Genomic DNA, 13,169 nt, shown 5'->3' with positions numbered 1-13,169 from the left:
GGGATATTCAATGACTATGATTGGCTATGTTGTGTTACTTATACGAGTATGTATAGTATACATACGGCCCGATTCGAAGTATGTTGGTACGATAACGATAAGTTCTGGTTTAGATAAGTTCTCATTTAGAAATCGTTTGTAAGTCGTATAGGGACCGTGCGTGTTGGAGGGTCTGCCATCTTGTGAGTCAATCGGAACCATAAACATGTACATTTACATGTCATGTGTTTTCTTGTGCATAGTAGGTTCTGCCATCTTGTGGGCTTCATCGGAACAATAAACATGACATTTACGCCTCGCGCCAAAAATCTGACGGCTCCTGTGCTGCCTCCTACAGTTCATGCACGCTCCCTATAATTGACAGAAGCAGCTCGATTCGGGCAACCAATGTCACTTTGACGTTAGAAATATCGTAGATAGATCTTATTGCGATCACAGCGGAATCGAAATGAAATAAAGGACAATTTTGACATGTCGTTTAGTTATCGATCTTTTAAAGATTTTTGCAAGATCTTAAACGTGTCTCAATCATTCTTCGAATCGGATAGAGAATTCTTATATAACTAGTGGATCTATGAGCTGTACACTTAGCAAACCCCTTTGATTCCGCCATTTTGAAAAAAAAAACTGCAAAATGAATCGAAAAAAAATATTAATTCTTGAAACTGCTCACAAAATTTGACGAGAATCGGTTGGAGAATGACATGTAGACGAGAAAATTCAAACATACGATTTTTTTGTCTATGCTGGAAAGGAGACCTTCACTAACGGTCTCGGTCAATAAACGATAGATTGAAATAAGTTTTGCCGCGATACTGTACTTAAAAAAAATGCTACATACATTGCAATAAAGTAATAAAATAATGAGTGAAGTTCGCACGATGTTTATAGTACATTACGATACAAGTGCGAAAAATAGGAAATTAGAGACGAGTGGCGATAAATGAAAACACGACCGAAGGGAGTGTTTTAAATCGACACGAGTTGCGAATTACCTATTCGCACATGTATCGTACAACGTTTTACAGTACAAATGGCCCTTTAAATGTTCGATACAGTAACGTAATATGCTTATTTTCGCACTAGTGCGGTAAAGTAGCACCATATGTACTGTAAAATATTATACTTAATTATGATGTTACTATGTCAAATAGAAATAACTCGTAAATTTAACGTTGTGTATACATATCTTGTATATTATCGGTATGAATATTAGCTGCCTAAATATTTGAAGGTTTACTTCAGGCGTTTGGTTTTAAAGATAACTACGAGTATAAAGGTAGGTAGGTAAGTCAAACCATTTTTTTTGCCATTAAGCAATGCTTTTTAAGAGGAAAGAGGATGGCCGAATCTCCATACAAACGTAGTCCCCATTTTCCTTTCTGGATATTGACATTTTGGAAAATATTTTTACATAATTTGATGTATATTAACTATAGCTATATTAACGTAGGGGACGTTTGACTTTGTCGATTTTTGTATCATTGTAAAAATTAGGAGACAAGAAGAAAATGAAATTTCATACAAAAATTTGAATGCTTCTAACTCCTAAAATAATTAAAAATTCTAAAAAAATCGAACGTAGGGGAATAGCTGTAGTTCATATAAAACAAATAATGTCAAACTATTTTCAATAATGTTTCTATCTGGAGAGGAAAATGAGGACTACGTTTGTATGAAAAAGTGATTTCGGGCGGGTCCCCCACTTTTTTTTTTATACTACGTCGGTGGCAAGCAAGCATATGGCCAGCCTGATGGTAAGCAGTCTCCGTAGCCTATATGCGCCGGCAACTCCAGAGGAGTTTCGTCTGAATAAATTTCACAAGTTACAAATAGCCATGATATTCCAACAAGGCCTTTAAATGATCAAAAGGTGATTTAATTAAGAAAATGCCTCACAAAACCGAAAAGAAAGAGATGCAGCTATGTAAACGTATATTTTTTCCCACTCTCCCCCTGAACGAATTAGCAAGTAATGGCAAAAGTTATCTAATAGCCGACAAGTCAATTAAAAATTTAATCAAACGTAATTAAAATGTGTTCAGGGTTCATTATTGATTGATCAGATGACTAACGATGGAAATCATTAAATTGAAACCAATTTAAACGTCACAGTGAAAACCAAATTTAAAAGTGTTCAATTTCACATTAGAATAATAGATATTACTAGATATACACCGTGGGGCAATAAAACCCGACACAGATTTTAACGACGCATTCCTGAGGTCATAAGAAGTAAAAAATGTTATGAGTTTTGGCCAAATTAGCATTTTTCTGCGTTTTCTGCACACGGCACTTTATTTTTAGACATTGGTGAAAAATAGTTATTTACGATACAAGTGCAGAAAATAGGAAATTCGCAACAATAAATTAAAACATGACCGAAGGGAGAATTTTAAATTTACACGAGTTGCGAACTACCTATTCGCACGTGTATCGTACAACGTTTTACAGTACATATGACTCTTTAAAGTTTCGAAATATGCACGGAAAGTGCTCATTCCCGCACGCGTGCGGGAAAGTAGCACCATATGTACTGTAAAAATCATCAAATAAGTAATAATTAATAATAATAATTCAGCCTTACGTCCCACTGCTGGGCACAGGCCTCCTCTCATACGCGAGAGGGCTCGGGCTATAGTCCCCACGCTGAATAAGTAAAGTTTTTTTTTTTATTTACAGACAAAAATTGCGAGTTTACTGTGCAACTTTCATATCTGTCAGTAGGTATGTCTAATCAAAGTCACATAGTGGCAGCATCACAGCTAAAAGGCGTTTTTCATTAAGTTAATAACAGAAACAAATTTTCACTAAAATTGTCACTATCTAAAAAACAAAATCGATTTCAGTTTACAAATTTACACTAGGGGTTAGTGTAAATTTAGTCGATAGCGAAACGTGACGTACGCGTTTGCGTTAAGTCTCATTTTGTATGGGTTTTTGAACAGCGCGCCAAGCGGGACGTTTTGGAAAGTCAAAAATCTCATACAAAATGACACTTAACGCAAACGCGTACGTCACGTTTCGCTGTCGAAAATATTTACACTAGGGGTACAGGAATCTTTGTATGAAATTTTAGTCTCGAAATGCGGTCAAGAATACACATTTAAAATCGGTCGAGTTTGAGCCCATCAACGTGCTCACTAGCGCCACTGAAACCTTTTGAATACATCAGAATAGTTTTTACGTAGCCTGGATTCGTCAATCTAGGTGTCCAAAGTTAAAACGGCCGTTTTTGTTTTGAGTTCATAGATCGACGAATCCAGCAACATAGAAACTAGTTTGATGTATTCAGAAGGTACTTAAATACAAAATACAGTACGTAGCGGCCCCCTTTTTAAATATCTATCGTAAAATTAAAATAATCTATATTAATTTTCCAGTGGCGCTAGTCAGCACGTTGATGGGCACCCACCTTGAACTTTTTCTGTTTTGCCTTATGGTTGACTGGTAGAGAATGCCTATTGGCATTAAGTCCGCCTGTTGTACTCTTTTTTTATGTGCAATAAAGTTTAAATAATAATAATGATTATGGGCTCTTAATTGGCCCACGGTGTATAATTCAGATGCTTTTAGTACTGACTGTACTTATGGTTATAGTCATTATTATGTCAGTTTGACAGGGACTGTCAAAAGCGATATTATGTGTTGTATATTCATATTCAAAGGCAAAATGTTTATCGACAAACTCCAATCGAAAAGTGTATACAGGATGTTTATTTAGTCACCTGCAATAATTTACGGGGTGAATAATTGAATATATAGGTCATACTGAGCAACCAACCCCGAAATCGCGAAAAAAAAATTGGCTGTTTCATACATTCTGGCTGTCAGAACTTGACATTTTCTATGGGAGAGTAAATTTGGACCCGGGTACGTCCTTAAACTACGTCCAAAAGAGAGGTATGGGCATTGTGAATGTCATCTCGCTTTGTGTGGTAGGGCACAGCCAGTGGATGTCATTCCAGATCTAGAGCAGAGCCCAACTGGGGAAGTACCTCCACCTTACAGAAAACAGCAGCCAAATAACACTAGACCCTACTCATAGTGTTGTGTTCCTGCCGGTGAGTAAGGTTGCCAGATGGGGGGGGGGGTTTAGGGTCGGCAACGCACATGTAACTCCTCTGGAGTTGCAGGCGTACATAGGCTACGGAGACTGCTTACCATCAGGCGGGCTGTATGCTTGTTTACCACCGACGTAGTATAAAAAAAAATCTTTTCCGCGTTTTCGGGGTTGGTCCCATAGTAAAAGTTGCTCAGTAGGACCTATACCGGGTGTTTCTTACAACAGGAGCAATAAATTAAACTGTAGGCTGTACTCCTTAAACTGACCAACATTTGTTCAGCTACTTTTCAAAATAATTTATGTTTTGATTTTTATTAAACTTTAAAGTTTATTCTAAGCCGCAATGTATTGCGAATTTTGTTATGTTTAAAACTTGACAAGCAATGTCAATCACAATGGTGTCAGCATAAAATAAATAAATAATAAAATAAATAAATATTATAGGACATTATTACACAAATTGACAAGTCCCACAGTAAGCTCAATAAGGCTTGTGTTGAGGGTACTTAGACAACGATATATATAATATATAAATATTTATAAATACTTAAATACATAGAAAACACCAATAACTCAGGAACAAATATTTATCACACGAATAAATGCCATTACCATGATTTGAACCCATGCTTCAAAGGCAGTGTCACTACCCACTAGGCCAAACCGGTCGTCAAAAAAAAACATACATTGAAAATACTATTTTATTTCTATGAAAAAGATAAAATCGAAAGATTTAATATTTTTTAAAGTTGTTAGTTAAGAGTTATATCGTTTGAGAGGTACAATTTATGGTTTAATTATTTGCCCGTTTTCGAAACATCCGGTATATTCACCCCGTTATTGCAGGTGACGTAATAAAAACCCTGTATGTATCGAATTTATGTACCTATTTATGTTTTGATTGGCTTTTTCTATAAACTGACGACGCCACAGTCATGCACATAATGTTAAGTTTTTATAAATATATTATATTAATGTAACGGGCGCTTTATTTATCTATAACATACATATTTAAGTATGTGGTACTGTATATATTTGTACGAGATATGTACATAATGTAAACACACAGTTCTCGGAACTTATCTGAGCAAGAACCGGTTTACTCGTGCAGTGATCGATTGAAATCGATGTTAATGATATTGAGTAATGACTATGATAATTTTAGATGCCTGTCAGTCATTAGTCAGAATATGTGCATTGACTCGTGTCAAAATATCTGTGGGTATCTTCTATGTTAACAATATAAAAATATAACCTGACCAAGCATATACATCTATTATAATTCAATGCAAGCGAGCCTAATGATCTAACACCACATACCACAGCAAGCCACAAGGTCGATCATTATGATATAATATAATACATAATATACATATCCTCCTAAGGCCCAGCCATAAAAATGAAAAATCCTAAATTTGCCACTAGAATTTGAACCTATAGTGCAGGGAATACAGTTGATTTTATTTTGTTTGAAAATTGAATGAAACTAACCAAATGCAACTCTGTTCCAATTGAATATGATTTAAATTTCATCGAACTGAATAAGTCCTATAGGTAGGACCTTGGGCCTTACGAGGATATAACAATATATAAAACCTCTTGGCAACTAGACGCATATAATTAAATGGCTACTGCCCCATGGATAAACTCCGAGGTCTCAAATACAGGGTGATTTAGTGAAGAGAAAAAAATAATAATGATAAATGATAATAATGATAAAGAATAATAATAATGATATAGTATTTAAAACCAAAACAATACGTCAATATCATACAGCTTAAAAATATACACGGCGCGGATAGTCCGGCGGTTCCTCTCTGCAGCCCTGACCACCGGCAGCTTGGGCCCTGCCCCGCTGCTGGCGGCAGCCTACTTTAGGGTTTTTACTATGTGTTTTGTATTTTTTTATATGTTCTTATAATACTTTTATATCCATATTGTAAAAAAACCCTATTCTAAGAAGTAAGAGAAATAAAGGAATAATACAAAATAAATAATTTTAAATGAATAAAGGAAATAATAATAAAATGCTTTATCGCACACTACAAAAAAATGGGTATGAAAAGGCACAGGCGGACTTATCGCTAAACATCGATCACTTCCAGACAACCTTCAGATACTGAAATGGCGAACGTAATCAAGTTAACGGGTGGTTCAAAAATAAAAATAAAAATAAAATAACAAAATAAAATACATATACTACAAATATTTAATATATGTGTATATAAATATATATACTACATTTATTAGTACATGTAAACAATATACATATAAATGACAAATAAATATATATATATAAATGACAAAGGAAGCCATACAAATAACGAAGAGTTTATATTTATATTATTTACTCCGAGAATAACTTAGAATGGATACTTGCATTTTATTGATGCTTATTTTTCATGTATTATTTTTGTCTTAAAATCAATTTTATGATATTTATCAAAGGTTAAGAAATCAAGGTTAAAATAACAAAAGTAACTTCCTAATCGGGGATCGGAACCGGTTTTTTTGCAAAAACATCGAAATAACCATATATTTCGGTTTATTTTATACTCTAAATGTAGGACTCAGTTGTGTTTTCAGATAACGACTTCGTATTATTAGATTGCCTAATTAGAAATGAAGTAATTAACAAAGAACGAAAAAATACCGTTTTCGTTCCCATACAAAAAATACCGGTTTCCGATACCTGTTCCTAATGTCTCTAAATGAAGAAATTATCGTTTCCAGACTACTGCTTAACTTAATAATGGGATCCACGAATAAAAACAAAAAACAAAGTAATATACGACGGACGAAAAGAATTAAAAAATAACATTAAAGTGGTCAGAAATCGACCTCGCATCTAAGGAGTCAATATCGCAAACAATTGCCAAATCAAGCTGAAAAGTCACTTCATATAGTTCAAAAAATACACATAATTTCGCCGTATTTCAACGGACTAAGGTTCTAATTTGCACTTATATTTATAAGCTGTATGATATTGACATATGCCGTTTTTGTTTTAAAGACTAAATGGGTAAAATACCTTTTTATACCGGCAGAACTGGTTCTCAGGTCTCGGGGTTTGTCAAATCAAAACTTGTATATATTGCCGAATGCATGCGGACAATATGGGTATGAAGTCACGCAGATTTTCAATATGTACGAGTTGCAGGTGTCACATACGAGTAAAGGCCTTCTCTTTATATACCTATCTATTATTTTTTTTGTATACAGGCCATGCAGGGTATTTTTTTCAGAATTTAACTGGGTCTTACATATTTTATAATATGCTTAACTCGTTCGCGTCTTTCCTGAAGACATCGCAAAGTTAAGGGAATCTATAGCTATTTTTTAAGCTGTTCCTTTATAGGCGACATATATTTATACTTTATACTCGAACAATAATAACGGTATATACAGTAATTTATTAACTTAAACTAAATGGTGGTATATTTATTAATTTACGTTTTTTTTATTTGGCTATTTCATACATTTTGGCTGTTCTGGCGTTGAAATTTTCTATTAGTCAATTTTTTTCGAGATTTCGGGTTTGGTCCCCGGATTTGGGTTTGAGTAAATGATTTTAGTTAATAAACATACTATACGTACCAGATTTGTTGATTTTTACTGTAATGTCTACAGAGGAGACCTTTTTTCTAAAATGTGTTTGATTCAATTGTACTTTGCGAGTTGACTAACATCTAGGTATAGTATTTTTCAAACACGATGTGTACGGCGACAGATGTCATTTCAATACAAATTTGTGAGATGATACCTGTCACCGTTCCCATCGTGTTTGAAAAATATGGAACAATTTTTACTATAGGAATAAACTCAGAAAAAGTGAAAAAAATAAAACAACTATACCCTAAAGAAATCAAGATCGCATGTAAAGGTATTTTGTTGAATCGTAATAAATATCAAAAATACTTTAAGATAATCATGTTTACTTCATAAAAACAGTAACTAGTTTCCGAGCAAAAACGAAACCTTCAACTTCACCAAGTAGCAACGCGTGAAGAAGCCACCAGCTACGATTATTGCAATTGTTCACGGAGTTACGTCAACTTACAAACTTACACACCACCCATCACAATGCAAAACCATCTTTGTCACAACGCATTAAAATTCAAGACAACTGCACCCGCTATCATTGCAATGTCAACATGCAAATTTAATCACATATTAAGACAATGGAAAATCAGCCTTATGAAGACAGAATAGGTGTCATGGCAGATGAAGGAGTTGAGTGGTAATGTCAACATGCGAACAGCGGACGAGGCCGCTGGGCAAGGTTAAGGCAATGAACATTGAGTAATAGACAAACTAAATCATTAGGATTTACTTCATTGCTTTGAGACAATGGTGGAAATAATGGTGGAAACAATCGATTTCTAATACGTCTTTAAAGATTTTTGTGGGTACTATACGATTTTAAGCTAACATAGTCGACTGTAATGGTTGAATTAAGATTTCGTATACCAAACTGTAATTGCATACTTTTCGTGTATAGGCTCCCAACTCAATTATAATGTTAATTTTGATACGCTGTAATCAACTATCAAAAAATTACCAATCACGTGCCGCCGCGCTCCAATAGAAAAGATTATAAACGGGGGCCGGGCGGGCGGGGGCTTCGCGCGTTTATGTCTTTTGTACTACATTTTAGTCTACTGATATACTACCAATACTGAGATACTTACCAATTTTCATTAATTATTTATTTAATGATATAATCTAGCTTTTCAATCTCGTACCTTACTTAAGCAACGAAGCTTGCTGAGTAAGGTACGAGATTGAAAAGCTCTCTATTATATGACGATCGTATAAAATACTATTAAATAAAACTTCAGATAATTACCTAAAGGACAATTTGGTAGGCAAATGTCAAAGGTTTTCACAGATGACACCAGCATAGGTTTTACCTGTCTTTAATGTTGTTCTATGAGATTTGCTTTAAAAACAATAAAAAAATATTTCATATTATTCGTAGGATTGACAGGCAAAACCTATGCTGGCGATATCTGTAAGATAGTTTTGAGATGAGTTCCGATACTTATTATACCCATTTTAACTTTTTGAACATACAGGCCATTTATAACAATATAATGTGATACTGATCTCTATATATAAGTTCTTTTTTTAGCATTAGAAAAAAAGTAAACAATGTCGACACGTCTTTTTATTGAAAAACTCTTTTTAAACATTTGACGACCGGTTTGGCCTAGTGGGTAGTGACCCTGCCTACGAAGCTGATGGTCCCGGGTTCAAATCCTGGTAAGGGCATTTATTCGTGTGATGAGCATGGATATTTGTTCCTGAGTCATGGGTGTTTTCTAAGTATTTTTAAATATTTATATGTTATATATATCGTTGTCTAAGTACCCTCAACACAAGCCTTATTGAGCTTACTGTGGGACTTAGTCAATTTGTGAGATAATGTCCTATAATATTTATTTATTTATTTATTATTAAACATCAATGACTATTTCTTATGAAAGTAAAATAATGCAAATGCTCGTTATATCCTCTTCTCTCAAAAAGGATTACAACGTCATCTCTTATTTTATAATCTTATTGTGAAATTGTTACAAATCCTGTGACCTGATAAATATATTTTTTTTATAAGATTGATATTTGCCCTGAATTATTTTTCAAAGTGTTTTTCAATAAAATACGTTAAATCGCTTATCTACTTTCTAAAGCTTGCCTAACACACTAGGGTATGCCTGCGCAGTTTTACCAACTGCACAGGTAAAACGGAGCGTGTGTGGCATTCGACTGGGCAGTATACAGCTTTGCCTGTGCAGTTGAACTGTACATGCAAAACTGCGCAGGCATACCCTAATGTGTATAGCCAGCTTAATGCTTCAAAAAGAACTATAGTCGCCCTACCCATACGCAGTGATCGTGTATGTAAAATCTACGTACAACTCCAATTTAGCATCGTCTCTGATTGTGATTATAAACAAAAACAATACCCAGAAATCTTCAACGATAAGGTATAATATAAATAGAAAACAAGTCGAATTTTGGGTACGTATCTCAATATTTATTGAAGTACACTATGCTGTTTAAAAAGGTTAATTATATGAAGTTGATGTTATGTACGAATTCTTTCTCATACATTATCGATTAAGTTTTTTTTTCAAGCGAAGCAAAAATTTGCAACTCAAACATTCATATCATGGGCTGCACAAAAACGCGCAAAAAAACACCATCCGGTATATCGGACTGGACGGCCACAATTTATTAACTTCGTATTTTTTACGTCTTGAATACGTATTTATACATACATGTGTTACATCGGTTATTTTACATAATTTGCACGTGTAACCGAAATTGTTTATAGATGATGGTAAAGTGATTATCTCGGTACACAGATTTGAGTATTTCTTGTAATCTCATTGAGAATCATTAAACTATTCAACCTTAAATATATATATATATAGATTTTTGGATAACATTGTTGTTTGTAGCACAGTTAGCCGGTAGGTACTCTTACGAGACAATACATAAAACTTGAAATCATTCAAAAAAATCACCTGTTAATTTTAAGAACAGTACCCCTAGTGTAAATTTGATCGACATCATAACGTGACGAACGCGTTTGCGTTAAGTCTCATTTTGTATAGGATTTTGAGTTTCCAAAACGTCCCGCTCGGCGCGCTCTTTCTAAATCCAATACAAAATGAGACTAAACGCAAACGCGTACGTCACGTTTCGAAATCGAATTTATTTACACTAGGGGTACAGTTGATAGAAAACCACAATCAAAAGTGAAACAATCTATGTAATTTGATCACGTGACTTTTCGTTGCATCTGTCATCACGATACACGTTTGACGATGTACGATTGTAATCTTCGCTAGGCTCCCAGGTTATAAATATAGCCCTAAGTATGTCATTTAACTCTATAGCCCATTAAATAATATTCTAATTCAGGCTAAATTTGTTAAGTTTGTATCAATATGCAGATGACTTGCATTGATGATAAATGGAGCGAGTTTAAAGGTCATCACGGCAGATGGCTTCGCGACAGCTAATCACCCTAGAGTAATTGATCTTACAATCGATGACTGTCAAGGATAACCGACTAATTATATCATAATAACCGGTCTTGATTTCTGAGCACAGTGCCGTAGACACACAGGTAAAGTAATGACTTGGTCAGTAAAGCCGACAAAAGTTATTAAGACGCAAGATGCAGTAAAACATGTGTGGTGGGCCACGTGTCTCGAACGTGATATGTATAAAGGTATGGATGCTGCGATAACGTCTCGGTCACGACACAGTTTTTGCTGCACTGCACAAGGACATCAGACTCACCTGAACTTTCCGTTGGCGTGGTCCTCCCATTTGATTATCGACGGGCAGTATTTCGGGTCGAAGAGGAGGTTTCTGAGGAACTCTGGGACTGATACGCTTCTTGGACGCTTGCAGATTTTCCTTCCACTCCCTTTCGGCCGGCCCGGCGGCCGTTTAAATTGCTTCCTCTTATCATCCTCATCTCCGGATTTGCTCACATCACTGCCGTAGGAACATTCAGGGGACGCAGTCTCCGAGTTACGGTATACGTCTTCCGCGTCATCACTGGAATCGCACGCCGCTAGCAAACTACTGTTGTTTGGCTTGTAATCTGATGCGTACATTCGACTCTTGTGATCCAAATCCAAGTCCAACATCGTATGCGCAGGCTCCTGGTGCTGGTAGGGATCACTCTCTGCATACCTTAGCACTGATGACTGTCTGAGCAATTCCTCGTTGATACGGCTCTGTAGTTTATCAAACAATCCACTGGTGATTCTGGCTGTGATATTGGGATCGACGCTCGGATGTGCGAGTCTCTGCATCATCTCATCCTTTTTAATAATTCGGAGCTCGTGTCCGAGGATTTTGAAGTTGTACCATGGTATGTCATATTCACTGAAGCCCATAGCTATAGCGGTGTCGATGATCCAGGATATTGTGTCGTCCTCGTTCCAGTCGACGACGAATTTGTATTTCCACTCATCGCGCGGGTACTCGCGGGTGCTGACGAGATTGTGGTAAACGTTTGTGGAAGTGTCTTCTTCTGCGTATCCGTCGTACGGAGGGTTGGTGTAGTAGTTCCCGTAGATGTAGGAGGCGGGGCCCTTGTTGAAGACTTTGAAGTCGTCGAGGCGCGCGGGCGCGGGGGGCGCGGCGGGCGCGAGGTACAGGTCGCACATGGCGGGGTCGTACGGGCGCGCGTAGTCGAGCATGGCGCGTGCGACGCGGTCGGCGGTCGGGCGCGGAATGACGCTCGCTGCGCAACTCCTCCTACTATAATACTTGGCACGCTTCGGTTTGTTTACAAGCCGTGTTTTGTTTTTGTGATAGCGCTGCTTATCTGTCGATTTTGAGATACGGTTAGACGTTGATAAGGCTTGTCTACAATGTGTACTTTGAACTAAACATATGTTAAGTAATATTTAGCTCCCAACGTTGTTATCTAGGTATTTTAAGCATGTAAAGCAAAGTTGACAATTTGCCTGATTTTCATGTCGTCATTTTCTAGCTTGACGTTGGAAGTGAGTTGGCTTTCATATAATATTATTTTTTTCGTGATTATTTTCAAAGTATTTCTTTATTTTGTTTTATAAAGATTTATTAATATGATACGCAAAATACAATTCTTCCATCCAATGTTAATGGCAGTTAGCCTCATAAAAAAGCGGTAAAGCATTAACTCCACTAGGTCACGGTTCTTACCTACGCAAGAAGGCAGTATCTGCATTCAAATTTCAAACACACTTACTGCTTTTTAACGCAAATGAAGTAAATGAATACTTATGTGTAATAAAACAATATGTAACTCGGGTACGTTTTGTATTATAATTCAAGAGTTATATTTATTGCTGTTTGAATTTTTAACTATATTCTTAATCATTTAAGATTCAAATTCAAATACTATTGTACATTTACGAGATTATTAAGTACCTACTTTTAAAGTCGTTAAATAATTTATGTTCCTGTTTAATCGCAAATCGTATTCATGTAGAAAATTAAAAAAAAACTATTTTATCACATAATTGGTTTTTTGTTGGTTCAAAAAATGAAAATAAAGATAAGAAATCAGTGTTGACCGCTGTCA

At 35.8% G+C, this 13,169-nt stretch overlaps 1 protein-coding gene across 1 annotated transcript in view; it reads right to left on the bottom strand.

Moving 5' to 3' along the window:
* LOC133521826 (ETS-related transcription factor Elf-3-like) overlaps positions 1-12,400 on the bottom strand; it is a 58,637-nt gene extending 46,237 nt beyond the window's left edge. Inside the window, exon 1 of the mRNA XM_061856911.1 lies at positions 11,384-12,400. Coding sequence (XP_061712895.1) covers positions 11,384-12,297 — 914 coding nt within the window. The 5' untranslated portion in view covers positions 12,298-12,400. The remainder of the gene's footprint in view (positions 1-11,383) is intronic.
* Positions 12,401-13,169: the final 769 nt, after the last annotated feature.

Source organism: Cydia pomonella, chromosome 10, assembly GCF_033807575.1.
Source record: "Cydia pomonella isolate Wapato2018A chromosome 10, ilCydPomo1, whole genome shotgun sequence".
NCBI lineage: Eukaryota > Metazoa > Arthropoda > Insecta > Lepidoptera > Tortricidae > Cydia > Cydia pomonella.
The sequence above is the reverse complement of the archived record's forward strand: the minus strand, read 5'-3'. Positions and strand labels throughout refer to the sequence as shown.